The sequence below is a fragment of the Eimeria necatrix genome, genomic scaffold, assembly GCF_000499385.1.
Source record: "Eimeria necatrix Houghton genomic scaffold, Enh_scaff64, whole genome shotgun sequence".
NCBI classification, from domain to species: Eukaryota; Apicomplexa; class Conoidasida; order Eucoccidiorida; family Eimeriidae; genus Eimeria; species Eimeria necatrix.
Genome location: NW_013651717.1, coordinates 69,250 through 97,232, shown reverse-complemented (window position 1 = coordinate 97,232; position 27,983 = coordinate 69,250). Strand labels below are relative to the sequence as shown.

The window sequence follows — 27,983 nt, the reverse complement described above, 5'->3', positions numbered from 1 at the left end:
GGTTTAGTCAGGGGGCCCCCCCCCAAACCCCTTTTTGAACCCTTTTGCGTTTATGGGGCCCCCTGCCTTTGCTGCTGTGTTTATTTTTCTTTCGAAAAGAGCCCGGGGGCCCTCTGTGGGGCCCCCTGCGGGGCCCCCTGGGGGGCCCCCCCCGCTGCTGCTGCTGCTGCTGCTGCTGCTGCTGCTGCTGCAGCTGGTCAAAGGCTAGCCGCTGCTGCACCAAAAAGGCCCCCGCAGTGCTGTCTTGCTGCGTCAAGACTACAGCAGCCGCTGCAGCAAAAGCAGACAAAATATAAACATAAATATAAATATAAACATAAATATAAATATAAATATAAATATAAATATAAATATAAATAAATATATATTAAAATATAAATATAAATAAATATATATTTAAAAAGATATTTATTGAATTATATATTTGTGCAACTACTCCTAATGTACATACACTACTATTGGCTTTTGCAAAAGAAAAATAAATTTGAAAAAAAGAAACTCTTGCAGCTCAAGCCTCGAAGTACAGCTCAAATCACGCACAGCAGCAGCAGCAGCAGCAGCAGCAGCAGCAGCAGCAGCAGCAGCAGCAGCAGCAGCAGCAGCAGCTGCAGGAAATAAAAAACAAAGTGCAGCACTTCTTACCCCCCACAGGTTTATTTCTGTTTTTGTCTTTTATCTTTTTCAACTTTCCCAAATCATATTCTCTGTCGTGTCTGCTGCGCTTCTGCGGCAGCGGCTGCTGCAGCAGCTGCAGCCGTTCGAACGCCTGCTGCTCCTTTGCTGCTGCTGCTGCTGCTGCTGCTGCTGCGCCTGCGTCTGCTGCTGCCTCGTCCTCTTCCCAAGAAACTGTCCTGCTGCAGCCAAGTTGCTGCGAGCGACTTGCTGCTGCTTCCTTTCGCTTCAGCATCATTTCAGGCGTCATGACAGATATGCGACGAGGCTGCTGCTGCTGCTGCTGCTGCTGCTGCTGCTGCTGCTGCTGCTGTTGCTGCAGCAGAGGCTGCACCTGCTGCTCCTGCAGCTGCCGCCGCTCTTGCCGCTGCACCTTCCTATGGTGCTGCTGCTGCTGCTGCTGCTGCTGCTGCTGCTGCTGCTGCTTCCTGTAGCAATCTTTTAGCCGCCGCATGCTGCTTAAAATGAGGCGGCAGCGAACAGCCAGCAGCAACTTGCGTCTGCGGCTGTTTGTCAGCAGCAGCAGCTGCCGCGTCTGCTGCAGCTGCCGCACCAGGGGGTAAGCTGCTGCTGCAGCAGCAGCTTCTGCTTCTGAGGCCGTGCTGCTGCAGCTGCTGCTGCAGCTGCTGCTGTAGCTGCTTCTGCTGCTGCAGCTGCTCCTGCTCCTGCTGCTGCTGCTGCTGCTGTCGCTCCACTCGTCTTCGCTGATGCTGAAGTCAGAGGCGTCGTCTGCGAAGCTGCTGAGGCTGCTGTCGTCCTCCGCCTCAATGTGCTGCTGCTGCTGCTGCTGCTGCTGCTGCTGTTTGAGCAGCTTGCTGCGCTGCAGCAGCTGCTGCTGCTGCACCTCCCCTTCCGAGGGCAACTTTGCGTAGAACAGCAAATAAGCTTCCTGCTGCAGTCGGCTCAAAACTGCTGCTTCGCTAACTACTGAAACGACTTCATCATCTATGGCTAGCCAGCTGCCTGCTTCCGCTGCCCCTTGGCTAGCTGCTGCTGCTGCTGCTGCTGCTGTTGCTGCTGTTGCTGCTGCTGCTGCTGGCAGCCGCACGAAGGCGCGGTAGTGGCCGGAGGAGAGCGAGGCCCCGGAGTGGGATATTACAGCGAACAAGCGGTACTGGTAAGACGGGCTTGCTGCTGCTGCTGTTGCTGCTGCTGCTGCTGCAGCTGCTGCTGCAGCTGCTGCTGCTGGATCGTCGAGGGCGCTGTCGCCTGCGTCTGCGTCTGCCTCTGCGGCCTTTGCTGCTGCTGCCTTGGCTGCTGCTGCAGTTGCTGCTGCTGCAGTTGCTGCAGCAGCAGCAAGCCGCACAGCGGGGAAGGAAGGGCTGGGGGAGTGGGGCGGCGAAGCCGCGGGCGAAGAGGCGGTGGTGGAGGCGGCCGAGAGCGTCTTCTTATCTGCTGCTGCCGCGTGCTGCTGCTGCTGCTGCTGCTGCTGCTGCTGCTGCTGCAGCAGCCGGAGGAGCTGCTGCTGCAGCTGCTGCTGCTGCTGCTGCGCCGCGTCGGGAGGCACGAAGGGGGCCAGGTTGAGGCGCGCGGGAAAAGCAACTGGGCGGTGGTTTTTTGTTGGAAAAAAACTTTCTTTAAAAAAAGAAATTGAAAATCTCTTCAAAGCAAAAACCAAAACTGAAGGACTGCTGAACAGCTCCAGCCGCTTCTCAGCACTCACCTTCCGCTCGCACCTGCTGCACCTGCGAAACACCCACACCTGCTGCTGCTGCTGCTGCTGCTGCTGCTGCTGCTGCTGCTGCTGCTGCGGCGGCGGCGGCGACGGGGGGCCGCAGCCGCACGCGGCAACTCGGCGGCCAGCCTCTGCAGCTAGGGTTTGCTGAGGCGGAACAGGGTCCGGCTCCGAGCTAGGGTTTAGGGTTTGAAGCTAGGGTTTAGGGTTTGGCGCAAGGGTTTAGGGTTTGGCGATAGGGTTTAGGGTTTGGCGCTAGGGTTTAGGGTTTGGCGATAGAATTTAGGGTCTGGCGCTAGGGTTTAGGGTTTGGGATTAGGGTTTGAGATTCGGGTTTGGCGCTAGGGTTTGGGATTGGGATTAGGGTTTGGGATTAGGGTTTAGGGTTTGTGGCTGGGCGTACATGTAGGCGTTGCTGCCGCTGAGGGTTTCCTTGGCCACAAACCTCTGCAGGGCCTTTTCGAGGGCGAGGGGCTTCTGCGGGGGGGCCCCCCAGCGGGGGCCCCCCAAGCCCGGGGGCCCCCCCCAGCGGGGGCCCCCCAAGCCCGGGGGGCCCCCCCGGGGCCCCCCGGGGCCCCCGGGGGCCCCCGGGGCCCCCGGGGCCCCCAAGTCCAGGGGAATGTCTACAGCACTTTCGAACCTGACGGAGGCCTTTCCACACTCTGTACAGACAACAGAAGATCTGAGCCAGAAGCCGAAGAGGCGGCCGAAGTAGCTGGTGAGAGCGACCTCGGGCTTGACCTCCTTGCGCTGCTGCTGCTGCTGCTGCTGCTGCTGCTGCTGCTGCAGCGCTGCTGCTGCTGCACTCGCAGGGGCCTTCATCAAAGCGTCTATCAAGTACCTGAAGAACTCGTGAGCGTCTTCTTGTCTTCCGGGTCGAAAGGCCTTCCAAATGAAGGGTCGGATGTACCCTGCCAGCAGGTTCGGCGCGAAGCCCTGGGGGCCCCCCCAGGGGGCCCCCCGGGGGCCCCTGTCCTCCCTTTCTGCTGCTGCTTCCTTCCGGTGAATGGCAGCCACTTGCTGCTCCAGTTTGCAGAACGCGCAGAACCTCGCGGCCCCCTCTGCTGCTTCCCCCGGGGGGCCCCCTGAGGGCCAGTCTGGAGAAGCAAGACCTCCTGTGGACTGCAGCAAGACAGTCCTCAGCAAGGCCTGGGGTGTACGCGAAGGCCTGGAGGACAGAGTTGACGAAGCAAAGAGTGTGGGGGTTTGCGAGGCCGCGGCCGGGGGCGGGGGGCTGCGCACACACACGCTGCTGCTGCTGCTGCTGCTGCTGCTGCTGCTGCTGCTGCTGCTGATGCTGCGAGGAGGGGGGCTGCAGCAGGCTGCGCGGCGGCTGCTGCTGCATTGAGTGCGAGGGGGAGGGGGGGAAACAAACGGGAAGAAGCACGACAGACTGCTGCTGCTGGGCACACGCACATGCAGCAGCAGCAGCAGCAAAGCAGCAGCAGCAGCAGCAGCAAGGCAGCAGCAGCAGCAGCAGCAAGGCTGCAGCAGCAAGTAGCTTACCGCTCTCCAGCAGGGAAGCGGCACATCCGCTGCGTCACACAGCACTTGGCTTGCAGGGGCTCGCGGCGGCAGTTCTGCTGCTGCTGCTGCTGCTGCTGCTGGATGCTGCTGCTGCTGCCCCTGCTGCTACCTTCTGGCAGGGCTCTTCATCTTCTGCTGCTGCAACAAACGAAATGCTGCGGTCCGCCAGCTGTATGCAAACAGCACCCGAAGCCTCGGGCATCTTCCACAGGACCAGCTGCTGCTGCTGCTGCTGCTGCTGCTGCTGCTGCTGCTCGAAAAGGCGCGCCTTCTGCTGCGGAAAAAAACACTAAAGGCCTTTTGTTGCTGCTGCTGCTGCAGCAGCTGCTGCCGCCAGCTCCGCCGCACAGGAAGCTGTTCGCGCTGCTGGAGCTGCTGCTGCTGCTGCTGCTGCTGCTGCAGTTGCTGCAGCTGCAGTGTGGCGGCTGCTTGCCTCTTTGTTTGTCAGCTGATGAGCTCTGTTCTTGTTTGTTTTGCTTCTTTGTCTTTGCTGCTGCTGCTGCTCCTTCCTATTTCGGGGCTCTGCGCATTTTGCTGCAGCAGCTGCCCCGCGGGCTTTGCTGCAGCAAGCTGGGCTTGGGTCTTCTGCTGCTGGGGGCGGGGAGGGCGCTGGTTTCTGCAAACCCTAAACCCTAAACCCTAAACCCTAAACCCTAGGCCCTCGCCAGGCGAGAAGGCGCGCCTAGCCGGGCTGGCTCGTGGCTGCGAAAAAGAACTAGAATTGCGTTTCAGTGATTTGCCGAGGAGTCTGCATGCTTGCAGAGACAAAAGGCAAAGCTTTGGATGAATTGGACTCAAATTTCACTTATTTTTCCTCTACAGAAGTCCACAAGTCTCACCTCGCGTTCTCTGCATGCACAAGTGCTGTGGGGATGCTGCTGCTGAGGCCTGCGCGCCGCGGGGTCTCGGCGACTCGAAGCGCAGAAATAAAAGAAGAAATAAATAAACTTGAAAAGAAATTGAAACAAATTCCAATTTGCAAAACTCAGCGTCTCATTCGCTGCTCAGAGTGCCCCGAACTCAAGAAAAGGAAAGAATAAAACAAATGACTCGCCAGCGACTGGCCCTGGCGAGCGGCAGAGCCCTCGGGTGTACGTACACCCGATTCAACTGCCTCGCTTCCCACTATTTTCGCGCGATCTCTAGGAAATTTAAAACGCAATTTACTCCAGAGTTGCAGAAATTAAAATATTTTATTTAATGGTGGAATTTTGGAGGCAGATCGCGGAGAATCTGCAGAGAATCAGCTCCACCAGAGCAGCCTTCCAGTCATTGCCGAAGCAGCCTCGTTCCTCTCCGCCGCAGAAACATCTTTTTAAATGAAATTAAATAATTTAAAGAAACACAAAAGTTTATGTCTCGCGAAACAGAGGCCAGTTAACGCCCCCTCAATGGCAAAAAGCAAAGACAAAACAACTGAGCGGTGTTAAATCCGCTGCTGCTGCTGCTATTGTTGCTGCTGCTGCCACCGCTGCTGCTGCTGCTGCTGCTGCTCCGCCCGGGGTGGACTCATCTCCTCCAGTTTGCCTCGGCATTCGCTTGTGCTGAAGGGGCCACTGCTTGCAACTGCTGCTGCCGCAACTGCTGCTGCTGCAACTGCTGCTGCTGCAACTGCTGCTGCTGCTGCTTCTGCCGCCGTTGCTTCCACTCTTGCTGCTGCTGCTGCTGCTGCTGCTGCCGTTACGTTACTTCCAGCTGGCTTTGCAACAGGGAGCATCGGCCCAGTGAAGCAAAAAGCTCATAGGCAGTGGGCCCATGAGCCGATCAGCAGCAGCAGAAGCAGCAGCAGCAAAAGCAGCAGCAGCAGCAGCAGAAGCAGCAGCAGCAACGACCAGGGCGGCAAAGGCTACGTCGCCTGCGTCGCGACAGGAAAAGCTACAAGTATGCAAAAACAGCAGCAAAAAGTGCAGGTGCAGCAGCAGCAGCAGCAAAAGCAGCAAAATGAGCAGCAGCAGCAGCAGCAGCAGCAGCAGCAGCAACAACAACACAAAAACCATAGATAGGCGGCGGCACAAGCCGCATCTGTTCACTTCGTGCCGTTCGCCACGAATAAGAAAACAAAAAAACGCAGCAGCAGCGGCAGCAGCAGCTGCTGCTGCTCACTTCATCGCTGCTGCTGCAGCAGCTGCAGCTGCTGCGGGCTGCCCACGCTGCAACGAGCAGCTGCTGCTGCTGCTGCTGTGGGAGCCGCAGGCAGCCAGCTGCTGCCCCACATTCAGCAGCAAAACAACAACAAAAAATAAGTGAAGAAAAGTGGAGAGTGGACAGCGAGCTGCAGCTGCCGAGCTGTCGATACACCGCACAGCCGCTGCAGCAGCAGCGGCTGCAGCAGCTGCTGCTGCTGCAGCGGCTACGCGAGACTGCTGCAGCGGCTGCCGCTGCTGCAGTGGCTACGCGAGACTGCTGCAGCGGCTGCCGCTGCTGCAGCCGCCCGACGACGGGCTACGCGAGACTGCTGCAGCGGCTGCAGCTGCTGCTGCTGCTGCAGTGGCTACGCGAGACTGCTGCAGCGGCTGCCGCTGCTGCAGCCGCCGCTGCTGCAGCCGCCGCTGCAGCAGCCCCGGCCGCTGCTGCTGCTGTCCCGTTGGCTGCTGCTGCTGCTGCCCCGTTGGCTGCTGCTGCTGCTGCTGCTGCTGCGCCGTTCACTCCTGCTGCTGCTGCTGCTGCCAGACGGCGTCGGAGGTGATGGGAAGGAAGCCTTGGGGGCGGGAGTTTGCTGCTTCGCGCTGCTGCTCGGGGTGTACGTACACCTGAAGCTCGCGAGCAGCAGCATGTCCTTTTTGCTGCTCCAAACTTCGAGAAAAAGCAGCACTAATGCTGCAGAAGAGAAGGCCAAACACTGACCACAGCAGCACCAGCTGCGGCGCACACAAACCCTAAACCCTAAACCCTAAACCCTAAACCCTAAACCCTAAACCCTAAACCCTAGAGCCCGAGCCTCTGCCTCAGCAGCAAACTAGAAAGACCTGCGGGGGTTTAAGAAGCAGATAAGGTGCCACCAAATACGAAAGGAATAAAACAGAAATGCAGAATTAAAAACAGCAAAAAGAGCAGCAGCAAAAAAGCAGCAGCAGCAAATCTCCCCCCTTACCCGGAGACCTAAAATGTCTCCCCCATGAAACAAGTCAATTGCTACTCCTGGCAGGAACGCCCCTGCAGCGCAGCAGCAGCAGCAGCAGCAGCAGCAGGAGCTGCAGCAGGCGCAGCCGCAGCAAACCCAGCAGCGAAGGCGGCAACAGCAGCAGCAGCACCAACAGCAACACCAACAGGCAGCAGAGAGCAGCCAGCAGCACCATTAGCAGCACCAACAACAGCAGGCAGCATCAGCAGCAGCAGCACCAACACCAACAGCAGCAGGCAGCAGCAGCAGCAGCAGCAGCAGCAGCCGCAGCAGCAGCAGCAACACGAACACCAACAACAGCAGACAGCAGCAGCAGCAGCCGCAGCAGCAGCAGCAACACGAACACCAACAACATCAGGCAGCAGCAGCAGCAGCAGCAGCAGCAGCAGCAGCAGCAGCAGCAGCGGCAGCAGCAGCAGCGGCGGCGGGGGGCGTGGGGAGCGGTTTGCTGCTGCTGAGTTGCTGCACTTGCGCAAAAGTGAAGCTTTTGGCTTTCTTTTTATTCTTTCTTTAAATCTTTTAAAATATAATTTACTCAGCAGCAGCAAACACAAACACGCAACAACCACAACTCCCCCACACCCAACTCCCCACGGCACCAGGGGCCCCCTGGGGGCCCCCTGGGGGCCCCTTGGAGGCCCCTTGGGGGCCCCCTGGAGGCCCCTTTGGGGCCCCTTGAGGGCCCCTTCGGGGCCCCTTGGAGGCCCCTTTAAGGCCCCTTGGAGGCCCCTTTGGGGCCCCTTGGAGACCCCTTTGGGGCCCCTTTGGGGCCCCTTGGGGGCCCCCTGGGGGCCCCTGGGGGCCCCTGGAAAAGGGTCTGGACTGACCTGCAGCAACAGCAGCAGCGGCGTAGGCCGTGCATGCGTAGAGGGTTTTGGTGCGGGGCTGTGGGGTTTTGTAGCCGCCGACTCTGTCGACAGTGAGGCCCCCCATGAGGACTCCAGCCACGGGAGAGGAAGCAGCAACAGCAGCAAAAGTCAACATTGCTGCAGCAGGACTCAGCTGCAGCAGCGAGGCGTACAGCACAGTGCCCCAGAACTGCACGCCAGTCACCACGAACAGCAACGCGCACAGAGTCAGCACCGGAAACACGTACATCGGCGTCCTGCAGCAGCAGCAGCAGCAGTAGCAGCAGCAGCAGCAGCAGCAGCAGCAGCGGCGGCGGGTGAGCGGCGGGAGAGGCGGGATGGACGCCCGCGTGCGCCAGCCAGCAGCAGCAGCAGCAGCAGCAGCAGCAGCAACGCAGCGCTAGCGGTGCAGCAGCAGCTGCGTGGAACGCACGCGCTGCGACGCTGCAGCAGCAGCAGCAGCAGCAGCAGCAGCAGCAGCAAAGGCAGTCGCTGCTGCCGCAGCAGCAGCTCGCGAAACAGATGCGCAGCAACACTGCAGCAGCAGCAGCAGCAGCAGCAGCAGCAAACTTGAAAACAACTTCCACTTACATCAAAAGATGCAGCGCAGCTCGCTTTTGGCTCATTTGTGCTGCGCTGCTGCAGCCAGAGGGGGGCCCCTCAGGGGGGCCCCCCTCTCCTGTGGCGGGGCTGTAAGTTGTGGGGGTTAAGGGTTCTGCTGATCTTCTTCTGTGAGTTGCTGCTGCTGGGGACTTGGCCAGGGAAGAGTCCTTGTCTTCCTCTGCATGCAGCAGCTGCAGCCGCTGCTGCTGCTGCTGCTGCTGCTGCTGCTGCTGCGGCTGCAGAGGCGCGCTGCAGCGGCCGCCGGGGCTGCCCATAACTCCCAGCTCCACCCCGAAGTCCGCCGCCAGAGGCGCATCCCGCAGCTGCTGCTGCTGCTGCTGCTGCTGCTGCTGCTGCAGCGCCCCGCAGTCCGCCGCCTCTGGCTCCTTTGCTGCAGCAACTGCTGCAGCAACTTTGCCCTCCGGGGCGCATGCAGGGGCCCCCAGGGCCCCGGGGCCCCAGGGAGTGTCCACGTAGTGTTTGGGAAAAGCAAAAACTAAAACTGATAAAAGAAAAAGAAATGAAACTTGAACACAAATTGCTGCTCTCCAGCTGAAGCCCAAGTAGACAGAGAGGACTCCCGCAGTCAGGTAGCCCACCTGCAAGCAGCAGCAGAAGCAAACTCCCAATATGAGAGCAGCAGCAGCAGCAGCAGCAGCAGCAGCAGCAGAGCCCGCGGCCTGCGGCTGCAGCAGCGGCGCGCGCTGCAGCAGCAGCAGCAACAGCAGGAGCAGCCTTCGCCCCAGCAGAAACAAGAACAGCAGCAGCTGCAGCAGCAACAGAAACAAGGACAGCAGCAGCAGCCGCAGCAGCAGCAACAGAAACAAGCACAGCAGCAGCAGCAACAGAAACAAGCACAGCAGCAGCAGCCGCAGCAGCAACAGAAACAAGGACAGCAGCAGCAGCAGCAGCCGCAGCAGCAACAGAAACAAGCACAGCAGCAGCAGCAACAGAAACAAGCACAGCAGCAGCAGCCGCAGCAGCAACAGAAACAAGCACATCAGCCGCAGCAGCAGCAGCAGCAGCAGCAGCAGCAGCAGCAGCGGACAGTGACCCCGACGACTGCAGCGCCCTGCATGAGTCCCATCCAGAGGGCGGCCTTTTTGGGAGGGGCGAATTCGTCGACCCAAACGGGAGCATAAATGACAAAAGGAGTTTGAGTTAAGCCAACAAGGAAGCGGCTGGCGAGCAGCAGCAGCGCAGCAGCAGTCAGGTCTCCGAAAGCAAAGCACGGCAGCCGAAAAAACGAAGCTGCTGCGCCTCCTGCTGCTGCTGCTGCTGCTGCTGCTGCTGCTGCTGCTGCGGCTGCGTCCGCCGCGCCGCCGCCGCCCGCAGCACCCGCCGGCTCCAACGCGCCCGCAGCAGCAGCGGCGCCCGGCCCCAGCCCGCCGCCGCCGCCGCCGCTGCTGCTGCTGCTGCTGCTGCTGCTGCTGCTGCTGCTGCTGCTCTCCTGCTGCAGCAGCGCCGTCAGCACCAGCAGCAAAGTGGCCAGCGCGTTCAGCAGCACTGACACGCCAACCACCCGCCTCGAAGACCACTGCGCAAAGACGCGGCCGGCGAAGGGCGAGGCCAGCGTGAGGCCCACGTACGGCAAAGCCCCCAGCATGCCTGCAGCAGCAGCAGCAGCAGCAGCAGCAGCAGCAGCAGCAGCAGCAGCGGCAGCAGTGATCTCGCAGCAGGCTAGAGTCAAGGGCTGCGCAGCTAGGCGCTCGCTTGCTGCTCAAGTGCTTCTTGCTGCCTCTCTCTCCAGCTAATGGTTCTCTACGTGCGCCTCGCTGCTGCTGCTGCTGCTGCTGCTGCTGCTGCTGCTGCTGTGTCGCTGCCTATCTACGCATGCGCCTCTGTGGGGCCGGGAGCTGCTGCAGCCTTTAGGCGCCTCCGCGGGCCCGCGCGCTGCATCGGCAGCAGCTGCTGCTGCCGTGCCGCCGCCGCTGCTGCTGCGCTGCCGCTGCTGCTGCTGCTGCTGCTGCTGCTGCTGCTGCTGCTGCTGACCTTGCCAGGTGGGAGAGAGGCGAAACTCGCTCGCCAACTGCGAAAGAGTGCAGGGGATGGCCCCACAGTCGAAGTTGACGAAAATCTCCAAAGCAAAAAAGACCAAAAAAACAGCAGCAGTGAAGCGCACGTCTTCCCGCGGGTGCTGCTGCGGGCCCAGCTGCAGCAGCAGCAGCAGCAGCAGCAGCAGCAGCAGCAGCAGCAGCAAGCCCTCAACCCTCACAAAGAAACCCTTAAAACTCACAAAGAAACCCTAAACCCTCTAAATAAAACCCTAAACCCTCCAAATCGGACATAGATAAAAACCTGAAGTCCCAAACTGCCGAAATAGAAACCCTAAACCCTAAACCCTAAACCCTAAACCCTGGTTTAGGGTTTAGGGCTTGAGGCCTGGGGCTCTCCAGCTATTTCTGCAGAATTCCCTCAATCACCCACTGTGGCTGCAGCAGCAGCAGCAGCAGCAGCTACGCCATCATCAGCAGCAACTGCAGCAGCAGCAGCAGCAGCTACGCCATCATCAGCAGCAACTGCAGCAGCAGCAGCTACAGCTCCAGCAGGAGTAACTGCAGCAGCAGCCGCGCCCAGATCAGCAGCAGCAGCAAGTGCAGCAGCAGCAGCAGCAGCAGCAGCAGCTGGGACTAACCGGCTTCGGCTCCAAGCCGCAAACTCTCCAAATCCGAGTTAGTCCTCCATTTGCAATTTGCTGCTGCTGCTGCTGCTGCTGCGCAGCAGGCAGGGGGGCCCCCGTGTCTGCTGCTGCAGCGTGGGCGTTTCTGGGAGCAGCAGCAAGGCGGGGGGCCCCCTTGGCGTGCCTTCCTGCGCTGCTGCTGCTGCTGCTGCTGCTGCTGCTGCTGCTGCGCCTCCAGCCGGCCCAGGGAAGACCCAGGGGCCCCTCGGGGGGCCCCTCAGCAGCAGCAGGGGGGCCCCCCCCACCCTCTTCCAAGTCGGGGGGCCCCCTAAAGACCAGGGGATGGCGTTCATCTGTAATGGGTTTAGAAGGAGAAGCTGCCATTGCAAAAGCAGCAGCAGCAGCAAGAGTTGCTGCTGCCTTTTCGAGGGTTTCGGGGGGCCCCTGAGGGTCCTGGGGGGCCCCTGCTGCGCCGGGGGGCCCCTGGCTGCTGCTGCTGCTGCTGCTGCTGCTGCTGCTCTCCAAGTCCGCGGGCTCGGGCCTCGCTGCGCTCATTTGCAGCAAATGGGGGCCCCCCAATCCCCATGAAGTGCCCGGGGGGAAGCAAACTGCAGCAGCAGCAGCAGCAGCAGCAGCAGCAGGCGCGAGGGCGGATCAACTCATCCTTCCTGGGCCTCTGCTGCTGCTGCGGGTGCTGCTGCTGCAGGGGCTGCTGCAGCGGCTACAGCTGCTGCTGCTGCTCGCCAAAAGGCCAGGGGGAAGTGCACATCAACTGGAAGCAAAGAAGCCCGCAGCAGGAGGCAGCAGGCGGGGAAGGCGCTGCAGCAGCAGCAGCAGCAACAGCAGCAGCAGCAGCAGCCGCAGCGCTGGCCGCAGCAGCAGCGGGCCACAGAGCCCTTCAAGTGGTCCACTGGTCACCGCCGAGACAAACAAAGAGTCCAGTGGCTCTGCAGCTCCTCCGGGGCTGCGGAGGGAAAAGAAGAACTGGAAGACGCACTGGGAGCTGCAGACATGCGGGAAAGCTGGAGCTCGGAAGCGAATTCGAAGAGTTGCTGAAGTCCTATTTGTCGAAAACAGTTTTAGGAAGCATTAAAAGGACTTTTTTCTCGAGTTGAACGGCGAAAAGCAACGAGAACGAAAGTGAGAACAGCCCCGAGCACGGAAGCCGATCAGCACTGCGCGTGGCTGCAGGCCTTTGGCTGCTGAAACTGTACATACACCGCAAATTTAAGCTCCATTAATCCATTTCGGAGCAGATTTGAATGTTTTCAAAATTCATTCTTCTGCACTTTGGAAGCACGGAGTGCCTCGGGAGGTGCGGAGGCGAGGCGTGGCTGCCCGAGGCGACCAGCAGCAAAGTGGCCAGACTGCTTCTCCGCTGCAGCAGCAGCAGCAAAAAACGGAAACAAATACCATTTAATTCAGCAGCAAACACAAATTGCATTTGGAAAGTCAAGAAGACTCGCTGCAGACTGCCGAGCGCACGCGCCAACGTTGCGGTGTCTGGGGTGTACAGACACCCCGCGCCGCAGAAGTTCACCACTGAACTTCTTTGCTCCAATCACTTCAAATTTTGCGCAAATTCGAAAAGCACTTCAACTAAAAAGCTGCTGCTGCCAAAAACTGCGGCGCTGCCGCCCCTGGAGCCCCGGAGGGCTTGTGCGCTGGGGAGTGCGCCGAACTTCGGGGAAAAACGGAGATAAATAGTCAAAAAAGATGAAAAAAAGAGAACTATTTTGCTTTTTTGAACTATTTCACTCATTTGAGGCTTCTTGGGCCCAGCCAGAGCCCCTGGCCGGCGCGCAGTGAAGAGCCTCTTATATCTGTATTTGCACAAGACGCAGTTTGCTGCAGCTGCGCTGCTTAGTTTGCTGCAGCAAGTCTCTGCAGCTTCTACAGAGTGTCTTGAGCAGCAGGGCTTTGAGTTGTTTCGAAAAAACTAAAAATGAATCTTTTGAAAAGACTTTCGAGAGAAGTGTATCTACAGCTCCTGCAGGAGCTGTAGATACACCTGAGAGCAAGCAGCAGCTGCCTTTCAGGGCCCCCAAGCAGCAGTTTTGCTTCGCCATTTTAATTGTTTTGAAGTTTTAATGAGAATTATAAACTCCACCTCAGAGGCCACGAGAAAAGACCACTGGGCAGCCAGAAAGGTCTCTTTGGGGGCCCCAATGGTCTTTTTTGTGGCTGAAGTCCATTTAAAAAGTCCATTAAAAATAAACGAAGTGGACCATTGGTCCACGAGGCCCAAAAAGCCCAGCAGCAGCACTCCGGGCTCACTCCGCACGGGCAAAGACAGCAGCAGCAGCAGCAGCAGCAGCAGCAGCAGCAGCAGCAGAAGCAGCAGCAGGACTTAGCATTATGCAGAATGTCTTTACTGACACTTGTGGAAGTTGTAAAGCTGCAAAGCTTTTCTGGAAAAGTGCCTCAAAAAGTCTTAAGCTTTTCCTGGGCTTTTGCTGCTGCCTGCAGATTTGCTGCTGCCTGCAGATTTGCTGCTGCTTGCAGATTTGCTGCTGCTGCTGCTGCTATTTAATTTGGTGTTTAATTTTATTTTCTGCTGCCTCTTTTAAAGTTAGAAAAGTCTTTTTGGGATTTTATAATTCCCACCAGCAGCAGCAGCTCTGCTGTACAGACAGCTCGCGAGGGCCCCAGGGCCTTCTCAAGACGCATTTGCTGCTGCTGCTGCTGCTGCTGCTGCTGCTCCGTGCTGCTGCTGCTGCTGCTTCTCCCTGCTGCTGCTGCTGCGCTGCTGCTGCTTCCCCGCGCTGCAGCTGCTGCTGCTGCTTTGGGGGCCAAATCTAATGGCAAGGCTCCAGGTGATTATAATTGGATTTAAAATTGCAAAAGGAATAAATCAGAAGTTTGTTAAAAATAAATGTGAAAAAAAGAAAAAGAATTAAATCTTTATTTAATTAATTGACTTATAATTTTCAGCAAGTGGCAGCAAAAGAGGCCCTAAGGGCCCACAAAAAGCCCCCCAAAGGTCTTTAAAATAAATCATTTAATATTTAATTGCAAAATAAAACTAATTAAGAAAAAATAACAAAAATGAGCTGCAGCCAAAGCCAGCGGGAATGCAAAAGAGTGAAGTCCATGTAACCAGGTGTACGTACACCCCAGAGTGTCCACCACCGCGCATTCAACTCTGCGGCCGCCGCCGACTGTCATTTGTGTCATTTTGGATGAAAAAAAGTCAATTTTTTTGCAAAAAAGTGTTTAAATAATCAAAATAATTAAAAAAGATTCAAAAACATTCAAAAGGGGCTTCAAAGTGACCCAGAAAGCCCCATTTTTCCTGCAGATCCGCCTCTGCTGCTGCCCTCCAGCAGAAGACTGCAGCTTTCTGAAAAGTTGGAGAATTAAAAAAAGATTTGAAGTTTTTTTTCTCTAAGTTTGATTTCTTTAGAAGTGGCTGCGGCCCGCAGGCCTGCATGCAGCTCTGGGGGGCCTCTGGGGCCGCAGCTTTCGCAGAAAGCCGCGAGAAATCCCCTGCTGCAGCAAAATGCAGAACTAGGACTGCAGAAGACCCGCAGCAGCAGGGCTGCTGCTGCTGCTGCTGCTGCTGCTGCTGCTGCTGCTGCTGCTGCTGGGGCTTGGCGCATGCGCTGCGGCGCAGCCCGCGTGGGGAAGCTCGCAGGGCAGATCTCTTTCCCCAACTTCGCGGCATCTCTTTTCGAGGCTTTTCTTCGAAGTTTGCAAAATGCCGAAGAGCTACAGAAACCACAGCAAAACGGCTCGCAACCCCAAGCGCCCCTTCGAAAAGGTGCGTTGCTGCTTCCCGCAGCAGCAGCAGCAGCAGCAGCAGCAGCAGCAGCAGCGGCGGCGCTGTGGGGGACCCGCCCCGGGATTCTTCCCAATATTTGCAAATAGTTGAAAATTGCTAATAGTGTTTCTTGAGCTGCTTTCTTGAGACAGAAGGCCCGCGGGCTGGCAGGCTGCAGCAGCAGCCGCGGGCAGTTCGCGCGCGCGCGAGGCTTCGGGCTGCCGCTGCTGTTTATTTTTCGATTTTGCATTTCAAAATTATGTTTTTCTTCGAATTTAATTTATTTAAATGAAGAGGGAGCTCCGGGGCTTTCAGTTTCTCCTTCCCGCGCGGCGCGCCGCCGGGGTGTCTGGACAGCTCGCGGGAGGCGGCTGCGTCGGTGCTTGCGTGGTTTTCGGTGATCTTGCGAGTTTTTGCGTTTTTTTTGTCGGAAAAAAGGCAGAAAAGAATAAAATATAATTAAAATTAATTAAAAACAAGAAAAGGGGCTGCGGAAGTGTGTGGCTGCGCAGGAGCGCTTGGACCAGGAGCTCCGGCTCCTGGGCGAGTATGGCCTCAAGAACAAACGCGAAGTCTGGAGGGTCCAGTACGCCCTCGCGAAGATCCGCTCGGCCGCTCGCGAGCTCCTCACTCTCGAAGAAAAGGACCCGCGACGCATCTTCCAAGGTCCGCTGCTGCTGCTGCTGCTGCTGTTCCTGCTGCTGCTGCTGCTGTTCCTGCTGCTGCTGCTGCTGTTCCTGCTGCTGCTGCTATTCCTGCTGCTGCTGCTGGTCCTCTGCTGTTCCTGCTGCTGTTCCTGCTGCTGCTCTTGCTCCTGCTGCTGCTCTTGCTCCTGCTGCTACTACTACTACTACTACAGCAGCAGCAGCAGCAGCAGCAGCGGGTGGGTTTGCTGCTGTTCGCTCAGGGACCGCGCTGCTGCGGCGGATGGTGCGGCTGGGGCTGCTGAGCGAGGGCGAGCAGAAGCTGGACTACGTGTTGGGTTTGACAGTGCAGAAGTTTTTGGAGCGGCGGCTGCAGACTCGCGTTTTCAAGTTGGGACTTGCGAAGTCTATACACCACGCGCGGTGTCTCATCCGCCAAAGACACATTCGAGTCGGAAAACAAATCGTCGACATTCCTTCTTTTCTCGTCCGCGTGGACTCTGAGAAATACATCGAATTTTCACTGACATCGCCGTACGGGGGGGGGAGGCCGGGCCGCGTTAAGAGAAAGGCGCTGCGGGGCGGGGAGGACAAGGACGGGGATGAGGAGTGAGGAATAGGCAATTAATTATGATTAATTATTGCTAATTTTAATTAATTGTAATTAATTTAGGGGAGTTTAAACGGGGTGGAGGGGGGAGGGGGTTGAAAGGAACGAAAGAGCTGCTGCGCAGCAGCAGGCGGCAGCAGCAACGCGCTGCTGCTGCTGCTGCTGCTGCTGCTGCTGCTGGTGGCGGGGGCGCTGCGGCGAACTGGACGTTCAAACGACGCAAAGGCATTTAATAAGTCCATTTGAGTCGCCGTTTTGCTTTTTGCTTCTCAAATTCAGCCAGAGGTTCTTAAAATGCCACTTTTTGCCGATTTAAACTGCACTTTTGTCTGCAAAAACGGCAAATTGCTGAGAAAGTAGAACGCAGTTAGTGGCGGGCTTGCAGTGGGCTGCGCGGGGTCACCGCGGGGAGTTCAGTCTGTCATTTTAATCTTATTTTGCCGGCTAACCCCGCGAAATAAAACCAAAAAATAAAATGTTGAATAAAAGCTTTTTATTTTTCTATTTAGCAGCCCCTGAAGTGCAGTAGCGCCGGAGTGCACGGCGCGGCGGGGCCGGGGCGCCGCCCTCGTGGCTGCTGTGTGGCTTGGCGGGCCAACTGCGTTGTCTTCCGCATTTAATTGCCATCTCGGATTCTTTTTAATTAATTTTTTGGAAATTAAATTAAAACAAACTTCCAAAGTCCGCAGCGAGCCGCGGAACTCCGGTGGCTGGCCGACGAAACCACCCAACACAACCCGACAACCAGCCCCGCGTCTCGACCCTCTCAGTGTATTTTTCCGCAATTTTTCCAGAAAGTTTTGTCTTTTTGCATTAATTTTGCATTTAAAAGCATTAATTGCCGACAAAGTGCTGAAAAGGGCGTCTCCCGGCCTCGGGGCGGCACCGACACTTGCCATGAAGCAGCTCTGTGGCGACGGGAGGCTTCTAGTCCTGCGCGTTCTTCTTCCCCGGAGTTTTGCTGCTGCTGAGCTGCTGCTGCACCTTTTTGCTGCTTGCTGCTGAGCTGCTGCTGCTCTTTTTGCTGCGCTGCTCCCCCATGCCGGCCTGAGCAGCGGCGCTGCCTCGCTGCTTCCCGCGGGAAGTTTGCTGCAGCGGCGGACTTGGCCGTTTTCCCACTTCGCAGCAGATGAGCGCCTTCCCGCTGCCCCCCGCTGCTGCAGCTGCTGCTGCTGCTGCTGCTGCAGCAGGCTGCGCAGGCCCGCCTGTGCAGCCTGAGGGGCCTTGGGAGCAGCAGCTGCCTGCTGCTGCTGCTGCCCCCCGCTGCTGCAGCCCCGGAGATGAGGCCATTTCTTTCCCGCTTTCCCAGCCAGAGCCGCTGCGGCAGCAGAGCAGCGCGGGTTCTGCTGCAGTGCAGCGGCGGCGGCGGTCTGCTGCCTGCTGCTGCGGGCCCTACGTGTCTTCGGGGCTGCAGCAGCTGCAGCAGCTGCAGCAGCTGCAGCAGCTGCAGCACAGCCCCCGCAGCGCAGCAGTGAGCCTCTGCTTCCCTGCAGCCTGCTGCTGCGCTGCTGCTGCTCGAGAACTGCTGCAGAGTCCTGCTGCTGCTGCGCTGCTGCTGCTCGAGAACTGCTGCAGAGTCCTGCTGCTGCTGCGCTGCTGCTGCTCGAGAACTGCTGCAAAGTCCTGCTGCTGCTGCTTTGCTGCTGAAGACTCTGTGTGTTTCTGCTGCTTGACTCAGCGGCGGCAGCAAACCCCCTTCGGACTTGAAGACGAAAAGCCAACAGCAGCAGAGTTTCAAAAAGCTGCTCGAGATATGGCGGAGGCCGCGCTGGCCTCTGCTGCTGCTCTTGCTGCTGAAGCCCGCGCAGTGGACCCGGGCTACGCGGCCAAGCCCACGGCGTTTCTGTACAGAGGCCACACTGCGCAGATTGCCACTTCCACTGCGGGAATGTACGGCGAAATGATCGAAAGCTTCATCAAACAAGTGGGCCTTTGCCGCTCCTACCAGTTGCAAAAAAAACAAAGTGAAACGAAGCGAAACTGCTGCTTCCACGCGCTTCCGCCCGCTTTCTTGAGGTGTACGTACACCTGCGTGAGGTGTACGTACACCGTTGTGACCTGAGGTGTACGTACACCTGCGTGAGGTGTACGTACAGCGTTGTGACCTGCAGGTGGTGGCCTTTGCCAAACAATATGGAGCTGATCACTTCAGTGTTTTCTGCGATCTGGGCAGTGGACGGGGCGCCCCGAGCGCCATAGCGGCCTACGAACACGACTGGCTCGCGTGTCTCGGTAACAGCTGCTTTAATTAATTAATTTTATTTCAATTTAATTTGCTTTTGCTGCTGTCAGTGCTGAGTGTTGGTGCTGAGGCGAAGCTGCAGCAGCGGCAGCTGCGCTCCCTGTGCATGCATGCACCTAACTAATAAAATGCAGGACAAGTCCTGCTGGCTATTTGCCAAACTCTGCAGAGTTCTGAATGATTCTGGAGGCTTAAAAGGGTTTCCAAGCTTTCTCGAAACTGCTTCTGCTGTTTTAATAATACTTTAATAATAATGCCTTTTCCTTAGATTCATTTCAAATATAAAATATGGCGCAGAACAGCTGCTGCGAAAGCTGAACTTGAAAGCCACTTCTGCTGCTTTTTGCATGCGCTTTTTAAGGCATAGAAAAGTGCCCGCAGGCGTTTGGACTTTCGCTGGAGACGCAGCGGTGTCTGCTGCTGCGCGAAGCCTCAGACCGTCTGCGGCAGCGCAGTGGCTCTGCTGCTGCTGCTGCTGCTGCTGCTGCTGCTGCTGCTGCTGCTGAAAACAAGCAGCAAGTTCCGAAGGAACTGCTGCAAGAGTTGCTGCAGTCCAGGCCCGCGCGAGCGCTGGCCTTTTCCCACGATGACCTCTCCGCCTTCGTCGACTTAGAGGGAGTGACCCACGCCTACTCCTTCGACGCCGCCATGGAGGGGCCGCTGATCAACTAGTAAACGAACTTAACTTATTAAAAACAAACTCAGCTTTTTGTTTTGATATTAACTTAGCTAAGTTTGTTTCACTGCTGCCACGCATGCAAGAACACTAAGTTAATATCAACAACAATACTGTTCTTGCATGCGTGGCAGCAGTTAAACAAAATTAGCTTAGTGTTCTTGCATGCGTGGCAGCAGTTAAACAAAATTAGCTTAGTGTTCTTGCATGCGTGGCAGCAGTTAAACAATTAGCTTAGTGTTCTTGCATGCGTGGCAGCAGTTAAACAAAATTAGCTTTGCAGTTCTTGCATGCGTGGCAGCAGTTAAACAAAACTAGCTTTGCAGTTCTTGCATGCGTGGCAGCAGTTAAATAATTAGCTTATTGTTGTTGCATGCGTGGCAGCAGTTAAACAAAACTAGCTTTGCAGTTCTTGCATGCGTGGCAGCAGTTAAGCCAACTTAGTTCTGCAGTTGTTGCATGCATGGCAGCAGTAGACGCGCTGCAGTTCTTGGGTTAAGACTCTTTCTTCTTCTGCTTTCAGCGTCTTCTCTGATAAAAACGAAATGTTTTATTCGTTTTTGTTGTCAATTATTTCTTCTTTTTTTGGTTATTTGGCCACCCATGTGGTTCATTGGTGCGCTGCTGCTGCGGCTGTTTCCTCTGCAGTATCACCCACATGTTCATGCAGACAGAAACGTGGTGGTTCTATCTGTCGTTTAGGAACGGTAAGCCGCAGGTGATGGCGAAATTCTTAAATTATTCATAAAAGTGGAAAGTGCATGCAAATAAAGAGAGGCAAAAGACCGTGAAGTGGTTTGGCTTGAGTGGATATTTCTGAGATTCAGAACCAGAATACCCAGCAGCAATTTATGTTGCACTCTTTTGTGTTGCGGACTTATTTTCAGATTTGATAACTCGGTTCGACTTGAAAGGGGCGGAGATCAAACACCAGATTAGCAGCAACATGTGGGTTTCATCAGAGGGCCGCACAGCTTACGTCTACGTGAAGACAGACTGGCGAGAAAGACAGAAGCTGCATCGAAAGTGGCTGAGACAGAGGATCCTGGCCCCGCAGCTCCAGCAGCAAGCGAAGAAGCAGCAGCTGCTGCGGCATGTGAGCATACAGCAGCAGCTCGTGCTGCAGCAGCTGCAACGGGAAGAGGAACCCGTGGCAGCAGCCGCTGCCAAGGCTGCGGCTGCTGCGGGTGAGCCCACTCAAAGGACTCCTCGCAGCAGCAGACGCAGCTCAGTGTCTTCGACGATGGAAGCCACCCGCTGCCGCAGCAGCAGCAGGAGACGCCAGAGCACCGCAGGAGATGCGCTGCAGCAGCAGCAGCAGCAGCAGGATATGGTGCTGTTTCACCTGGCGGCACGGCGGCAGCAGCTGCACGTCCTCGAACATCTCGAACCTGGACAGTCAGTTTGGGAGAATCTTTGGGGGCAGCATAACCAAAGTGAAACTGACACGGATGAAGTAGACGACAAGGCTTTACTGGAGGAGCTGCATGCATTTCGCAGCACGCACTTCAGACTGTCCAAATGGTGAGGGGGAGAAATGTGAATTGCCACAAGGGGGGGCCAGGAGGAGTTCGTTGTGGATATGCGGCAGCAGTAGTTAAGTTCTTTGAACTATGGATGCATGCAGTGCATTCTACTTTGCTGTTTCTGCTGTTTGCAGGCACCAGCCCCTAACAGTGCAAGGTTTGCTGCTGGCGGCCTTGCTCCCTTTCGAGGGCCAGAACCAGTGGCTGCAGCTGCAGCAGCAGCTGCTGCAGCCTGCTTCCCGTGTATTGACACGGGCGCAGCGGCTGCTCCTTTTGGGTTATGATGAAAACCAGAGAAAGGAGGAAGAGATCCAGAGAGATAAGTGGCTGGAACAACTCGCAGCATCAACCGGGCCGCAGGAAACCGTAGCCCTGAGAAGCGATATCCACAAAAGGCTGACGATACAGCGCACGGAAGACATGGTGAGCTGCTGCAATGCATGCGCGCATGCATGCGCGCATGCATGCGCGCATGCATGCGCGCATGCATGCGCGCCGTGTGAATCTGCTCAAGCGTTTTGCAGGCATGAACATGGCCACATTCGAATATCCTGAACTGTCCACAAGGCAGTCTAGGCCCAACAATATTCTTAACCCCCTGCACCATGCTGTGTAGTGCAATTAATGCATAAATTCTCACTATTTGCTTCTAGAAGGACCCCATGAGCGGAGTTCTTTCCTGCAAATGGTTTTCCGTGTGGTGGCTCAGTCTCTCTTCGCCTTCCTGCCCCCCGAGAGCAGCAGCAGCGCAGCAGCAAACGGGGATGCAGCCCTGCCGGACGGCGCCTCTCTGCGTCTTGGCTTTCGGCACAGCCTCAAGGAGCTGCAGGAGAAGCAGTCGCCGCTGCGGTCTCCCCGAGGCCGCGCCTCTTCAAGCCCGATGGCTTCGAGGGAAGCCTCGCCTGTGGGCCACTGCGCAGCGTCGCCGCGCACGCCACTAGCGGCTGAGACTCCGACGCAGCAGCAGCTCTCATCCATTATAAGAACTGGAAATGAAAAAAGTCTTTTAAATTCCACGAGGCAGCACTGCCGCTCGCCAGTCCGCCAGGCCCCCCGGCGGCGAGGCAGCAGCCAGTCAGCTTCCCCCGTGTCTTCCCGCCGCCGCTGCTCCGCCGTGACGGCCTCTGCTGCGCTTGCTGCTGCTGACGCAGCAGCAGCAGCAACGCCGTCGAAGCCAAAGGGCGGCGCGCTTGCTGCTGCAGGCACTCCCAGCACGCGCCGCGCAGTGCTGAAGGCTGAGAAGGAGCTGCGGGGCCTCGCCTTCGGGGCTTCTGGCCCACCCAGTGCTGCACAGCCCGTGTCTCAGCATGCGACTTAGTGGTGAAGCCGAAGTTCAGGAAAGCAGCGGCTGTTGGAGCTGCTCGGGGCCAGCGCCCAGTCCGCGATAGCAACACACTGCCAGGTGTTCCTGCAAGAAAGGCACCTCAAGTGCCAAGCAGACTGTTCTGGCTCTAGAGAATACCCTGAGATTCTATTTGTCACTTTCTTGTCTTCAAAAAAACCTCTTCAGGCCGGCTAACTTTCATGGGCCTGCGTCTTGCAGTGTGAGAGGCGCGCATTTTGACTCCAGGAAGCAGCCTAGCTTCATTGAAAACTGAAGCAAAGCACCACGCAAAGCTAACAACGCTTTCCGAGTTGGCCTAGTCCAACTCTCCGCAGCTCTAGTTCGTAGATAGATGCGGATAACGGCAAGGAACTAGCAATGCACGGGCAGGCAAATCTTTATTGAGGTCATATGCAGCCTTATACGGGGAAATATCTGTAGCTGACTAGAGTTCCGAACCACTGGCCCTGCCACTGGTGGCCCGCGCAGGCCGTGGCCCATGGGTAGTCTTTAATGCAGCATTTGTAAGAGAGCCACTGACGACTCTTCGTGAGGCGTAAGCGTATTCACTTTAAGCTGAGTACGGCAAATTCAAGATGGTTAACCGAGATGTTCCGATCCCGTCACACATCTCGAACCTGCAGTGGCGAAAGTGCGCAGCTTTCTGCAGCTTTCTGCGGCTTTCTGCAGCTTTCTGCTGTGTTTTCTTGTCCGTGAAGTCAAAATTATAGTGCAAACGACGTAACCTGTCTGTTAGAAATTCGCAAGACAGAGTGCTAACAAAACCGAAAGCATCGATTCCACGCTCGAAGCAAGACGCCGATGTGGGGTTGAATGTCTCCTCTGCACGCTCTGTGCCTGCCTCACCAGATTATCTAGAATAAAAATGTGATTAATATCTGAGGAAGGAGTAGTAAGTGTTCAACTGAAGAGGTTCTATGCGCATTGGCAGTCTGGTTGCATGCACAGGGTGCAGGCGAAGCTAGCGCTGGACCTGTACTGCCGCAAAGAGAGAGGAATTACAGCTGAGCAGGCGTAATTTCAGCTGTGTTGTATACATATTGAATTCATTGTTCCAATTTTCCTAAACAAAAGATATTGTCGTTTTTCTCGGAGATCTCCCAAGCTGCCGGCTAGCTACAGTTGCAGCCGCGGAATGTTGGGTATTTCGACAATTTCATCGACTCCAGTTGCGTTTTAAAAGGGCTTTCTTCTCATTTTGGAGCTGTATTGCTCTGTTCTGGACAGCAAGCGAGCCATTTTCACCGGCGCAACGCTCACTGAAGCGACTGGCTCGGTCTCCATCGGTCCGCTTCGACGAAGTTCTTCCTCTTCCCCAGCATAAAACTCCTCTGATTTAAGTAATTGTATTCCTGCATTATTCCCAACCTTGGATTCTTTCCTGTGACACTTCCCACGCTCTTGGAGCTCTCTTTAGAACAACTGAACTCGAAGCCCTTGCTCTATCACTGCGATACACGTTTCCGCGGACACACAGAGAGCTTTTGCACCCAACACGACCACATGTCTGCTCGCGCCGAAACAGCATTTAGACTACAGACGGCGCTGCCTAAGACTCAGCATTATTTGAAAGCTAGTATTTTTTTTGCACGCGATTTTGAAGGATCGCTGACTCTGACTTGTGATGACAAACACACACCGGCCGCCTTGGCAAGAGCATTAATTCACCCCTCACCGTATTAGCGTCCGCAAAGTCTTCCTTTTTTAACCTTCACAACACGCGTTATATGGAGTTTGCCCTTGCTGTGACTTCAATTCCCTTCAACAACAGAATTTTCTGCCTCCATTTCAAAATGTGTGGACCGATACAACGATGTGGCCTTTTGGCCTCGTTTTTTCCCCTTATTTTTTCCCTCTTCATCCTACCTTCTGCTTTAGCACTGCAGGACAATTCTGCAGCCAATGATTACATGAACCGTTTCAACATACCTGCAAATCATATCCAGCTCGAATGGGCGAAGTCTGGTTCATCTGTCAAGACCAGCACATATAAAGGGAAGACATACACATGGCTTCCACGTAAGTTACCACAAAGAAGACCTGGTGCCTTACAGTCTCATTAAAGTCTCGTGAAAACGATTAGGCAAGGCTGCCCTTGCACAAGGGATGCTGTCCTCGTGTAGCCATTTCCCGTTCATTATGTGGAGTTCTCTGTTCTTTCTTTGTTTCAGGAAGCCAGACTGCTGGCGTCAAAGTGGGCTATGCTGCAATGTGGGACCGGTCAAGCAAGGGCTATTGCACGCGGAGTGACGCACAGGTCGACACTCAGCGTTACTTGGGACAGCGCCTTATGGCTGTGGGGGCCTGTCCGAACTACGGCAAGTACATTGCCTTTGTAGATCGATCAGGAAACCCTGTGGACAGCGTGGATCGATTTACAAACGAAATTCATGGGAACACCATGCCTTTCTCAATTCAAGGATGCACGTCTACTGCTTCTGTGGGAACGGCAGAAGTGCCGATGGGCCAGTCTGGTTGGAGTATGTATTCAGGGTACCTTGTCAAATGCCCCTTTAACCAGTCAGTGTATGATAAAGACATGCTTCTGGATGCGGAATATGACCCTAACGCCTGCAGTTTCGTGACTTTGGAAAATCCCCTGGTGTTCCTTGACACCTCACAGAAAGAAGGATCGTTGCCTTATAAACCGTATGCCTTCCACGGACAAGGAGGGCACAAAGGCTACGATTTCGTCGGCAGCGGAGTAGGGTGTCCTCCTTTTTCCCCTCCACAGACGACGCGTCCTATGAAGTCTCCCGGCATCATCACTGATCCTTTTCTTTGTTCACAATTGTCACGCTGCACCAGCATGTGCTGGCCTTGGGATGCCAATCGGCCTTGCTACAGGAGTCTGCCTGCATCTTTCAACCACTCGACGTCGGAGTGCCTGATCCTAGGGTACCACACGCAGACATACATCAACGACTCTTGCGCTGTCAAGTCAACAGACGACCCATTGGCAAAGTACTGTGTAAAGGCCCACAAGACTGTCGAGTCATCTAATTACACCTACGTGACGGCATTCACAAGGCCTGACTTCGAAACAGCTTGCCGTGAGTTCCAACCGTAGAATCCGAGTTGCTCTCCTGACGAAAGCGCCTTGCATAGTGCGGTAGGGTTGGGGGGCAGGCAAAGTAGCTCTGCCACTTTTTGAATGAATACGACGCCCACGGATTGTGGTATATTCATGCTGTGCTTCATCATCATGCGTTATGTGTTTCCTAATCAGCTCCAAGAGAACCACTGAAGAATGTGGTATTCGGCACAGTTTCTGGAGGGGTCTGCACTCAGCTCGCGTCAGCTTCCACATCCACAGGAACAGCTGGGGAATGTGGGCAGGCCGTTTTTGAGGCCAGCAGCGACGACAGTCCGTCTGGCGCTGGGGGCACCGGCAGTTCGTCCATTTTCTGGTCTTCCTGGATTCCTCAGAGCGCCAGCAGCCAACAGGGAACCTGTAACCTGTATTCCACTGTGCCAACTTGCCTCTTTAAAGTAGATGGGGCTATATCTTTTACCGCGCTCAGCGCTGCTGATCCTAGTCTTGCGAAGGATCCTCCTTCAGACGCTATTACTCCTGGGCCTTGTTCTTCCAATCCCTGTAAAAACGGCGGCACGTGCGAGCTTCCTGGAGGAACATGCAAGTGCCCTGCTTGTTTTTCGGGCTCAAAGTGTGAAACGCGAGTCGAAGGGTGTTGCGCTTCCAATGCAGACTGTGGCGCCCAAGGATCGTGCGTCAGCAACAAGTGCAAATGCAATGCAGGCTACAGTGGGCCGGCGTGTGAGAAAGGAGCATGTGACGACGTCCAATGCCAAAACTCCGGCACTTGCAAGATGCCGTCTGGCGTTTGTGAATGTCCAGAAGGGTTCTCGGGTCTGCGCTGTGAATCGAGCGTGTGTGACCAAGTAGTTTGCGAAAATGGTGGTCAGTGCGAGATGCCTTCTGGCAAGTGCAAGTGCGCAGCTTGCTTCACCGGAGATCACTGTGAAACTGAGAATCCGCGTTGTTGTGAGACAGATAACGATTGCCACTCGCCACAAGGCAAGTGCGTCTTTAACAGCTGTCAGTGTGCCCCATCCATCACCGGGGACAAATGCGACAATAGCGGCTGTGCTGGGGTCACATGCTTGAACGGTGGCACTTGCAATCAACTTAGCGGGCATTGCAAATGCCCCAAATGTTATAGCGGCTCCAACTGCGAGACGCATGAAGCTAACTGCTGTGAGAGTGACAGCGACTGCAACGCTCCGAACGGTGTCTGCAACAGCTCGAACACCTGCGAATGCACTCCCGAATTCCCTGCGGCGAACTGCGTGGACTTATGCTCTGACGTAGAGTGCAGCAATGATGGAAAATGTGATCCCGCAACAGGAAAGTGCACGTGTCTTGCTGGCTGGGGAGGACCACAGTGCACTGTTCCACAGCCTTGCGGCACTGAAGGGGAAATATGCTCTGGAAATGCTATTTGTGATCAAGAAGCCCTAAGCTGCGTCTGCAAACCTGGCTACACTGGCGAGGACTGCACCGAACTTTCACCAGAGTGTAGTGAGCTGTGCACAGTGGGGGGCAGCGTGATTAAAGATAGCGTAAGCGAATGCAAGGTTGACTGCTATTCAGCATGCTGCAAGCATCTGATAGAATCTTGCAAAGACCAGTCAGAAGACAATCAAGGGCAGTGTGTCAGAGACGCCCTTCAAGCTGAAGAGGACGAATCATGCTGCATTGCGCGTGAAGAAGGTCAGTCTTCCATTTAAAGGGAGGGAACTGTTTACGCTGTCAGGATGACAGCAGTAAAATGAGCAACGGAGAGGTTCGTAACTGTAGGCATAAGCAGGTTTCTAGGGTCGCATGGATATAAATTTTGTTTATGTGCATTCAGGAGGCAGCAATGCTGCATTGTACGCCATAGCAGGGGTTGTCGCAGCCCTTTTACTTCTTGGAGCTGCTGGAGGGATGTACTACAAAAACAGTATTGGGTATGAGGCTCAGAAGAGTTGCTTATTTTCATGTATCACTTTACTAGCTGGCCTCAAAAGTGCGCAACTGTATTCCCTACTTTGGTTTCAAGTATATATGGGAAATAGTATATGCACATATTTTTGGTTTCTTCAGGGGTGGATCTTCTGGCGAAGCTCCAGATGATTCAATGGGTGAAGCTGTTGGTGGAACACACCGGCCCACCAGACAAGAATCGGCCATTTCAGTTGACTTTGAAGACTACGCAAACACTCCAGATGATGCCACTGGGGACCTGCAGGCAGAAGGTAAGGGCGAGCTAGTTTGATTGCACAATATTCATGCTATAACGGCAGAAGGGAGTGTTTCGATTTACCGTAGAAGCTTTGGGAAGTTTGCGGTGTTGAGAACCGTGGGGGGACATTAAGTGCTTAGCAGCTCTGCTTCGCTTAGTAGCAGCGCTAGTCACTATGTTTTGGTGAGCTTTACCGGCGTATTTACTGTTGCCTTCCACATTTTCTCATTTGCGTTTAGGCGAGACTGCACAGGAAGCAGACTGGGACGGTGAGCATAGAACGAGACATTAAACATAGCACTTTGCGCTAACTTAACGCAGCCACAGTTGGACTGATGGGCGCTTTTCACTAGATAGTGAAGGCAGAGTTAGCTAGCCGTTCCTGTCCCTTCAGGTTCATGATAGTTTGCGTCTCTTTTCATTTTGCGTCTGTGCTGCAGACGAGTGAATGTAGAGGATGGTGACGTTTTAGGATGCAGGGAGACAGGCAGCAAGCATATAAGAATGGCGCTGCTTTTACAACTCCACGGAGCCAGAAGCCCCTTCAGTGATTGGAAGCCTGACTGCAAAGAGAAAAAGAAAATGCAGCGAATCAACAGTGATCCCCGCTTCACCTTTGAAGCTTGGGTGGCGTTTGTGCCTCAGCAGAAGTGGCGATTATCACTCAGCACATTTATGACTCTCGTTCTCACCGACTGTGACCGGTGGTCCTTTCTTTTGTGTTGGAGCATGTTTGACTCTACGAGCTGTATATCAGCCATGTAAGGGCGCACTCGGGCCGAGGTTTGTTCTGTACAGCGACTCATTCAAATCTGCAGAGTGGTTGGCTGCCGTCTTCGGGTCTGCCGGTCAGGTATTCCTG

At 55.7% G+C, this 27,983-nt stretch overlaps 7 protein-coding genes across 7 annotated transcripts; 4 read left to right on the top strand and 3 right to left on the bottom strand.

The window, feature by feature from the left end:
• Nucleotides 1–7: 7 nt before the first annotated feature.
• ENH_00068710 (ubiquitin carboxyl-terminal hydrolase, putative) lies at nucleotides 8–3,692 on the bottom strand (the record flags this gene model as incomplete). The annotated part of the gene is made up of 4 exons (XM_013577410.1): nucleotides 8–270; nucleotides 643–2,357; nucleotides 2,751–3,459; nucleotides 3,590–3,692. 4 exons carry the CDS (start codon nucleotides 3,690–3,692, stop codon nucleotides 8–10), a joined length of 2,790 nt encoding a protein of 929 aa, XP_013432864.1.
• Nucleotides 3,693–5,321: 1,629 nt separating this feature from the next.
• ENH_00068700 (hypothetical protein) lies at nucleotides 5,322–5,591 on the bottom strand (the record flags this gene model as incomplete). The annotated part of the gene is made up of 1 exon (XM_013577409.1): nucleotides 5,322–5,591. One exon carries the CDS (start codon nucleotides 5,589–5,591, stop codon nucleotides 5,322–5,324), a length of 270 nt encoding a protein of 89 aa, XP_013432863.1.
• A 1,398-nt stretch (nucleotides 5,592–6,989) lies between these two features.
• Nucleotides 6,990–8,417, top strand: ENH_00068690 (hypothetical protein; the record flags this gene model as incomplete). Its single annotated transcript, XM_013577408.1, has 1 exon — nucleotides 6,990–8,417. One exon carries the CDS (start codon nucleotides 6,990–6,992, stop codon nucleotides 8,415–8,417), a length of 1,428 nt encoding a protein of 475 aa, XP_013432862.1.
• A 13-nt stretch (nucleotides 8,418–8,430) lies between these two features.
• On the bottom strand, nucleotides 8,431–9,447 carry ENH_00068680 (hypothetical protein, conserved; the record flags this gene model as incomplete). The annotated part of the gene is made up of 1 exon (XM_013577407.1): nucleotides 8,431–9,447. One exon carries the CDS (start codon nucleotides 9,445–9,447, stop codon nucleotides 8,431–8,433), a length of 1,017 nt encoding a protein of 338 aa, XP_013432861.1.
• Nucleotides 9,448–14,766: 5,319 nt separating this feature from the next.
• ENH_00068670 (40S ribosomal protein S9, putative) lies at nucleotides 14,767–15,977 on the top strand (the record flags this gene model as incomplete). Its single annotated transcript, XM_013577406.1, has 2 exons — nucleotides 14,767–14,829; nucleotides 15,342–15,977. 2 exons carry the CDS (start codon nucleotides 14,767–14,769, stop codon nucleotides 15,975–15,977), a joined length of 699 nt encoding a protein of 232 aa, XP_013432860.1.
• A 3,682-nt stretch (nucleotides 15,978–19,659) lies between these two features.
• ENH_00068660 (hypothetical protein, conserved) lies at nucleotides 19,660–21,143 on the top strand (the record flags this gene model as incomplete). The annotated part of the gene is given in 5 exon segments (XM_013577405.1): nucleotides 19,660–19,708; nucleotides 19,889–20,525; nucleotides 20,661–20,674; nucleotides 20,950–20,951; nucleotides 20,955–21,143. Coding segments are annotated over 5 exon segments (891 nt in total).
• A 2,639-nt stretch (nucleotides 21,144–23,782) lies between these two features.
• Nucleotides 23,783–27,886, top strand: ENH_00068650 (EGF-like domain-containing protein, putative; the record flags this gene model as incomplete). Its single annotated transcript, XM_013577404.1, has 7 exons — nucleotides 23,783–23,891; nucleotides 24,044–24,925; nucleotides 25,102–26,607; nucleotides 26,750–26,846; nucleotides 26,983–27,134; nucleotides 27,361–27,390; nucleotides 27,567–27,886. 7 exons carry the CDS (start codon nucleotides 23,783–23,785, stop codon nucleotides 27,884–27,886), a joined length of 3,096 nt encoding a protein of 1,031 aa, XP_013432858.1.
• Nucleotides 27,887–27,983: the final 97 nt, after the last annotated feature.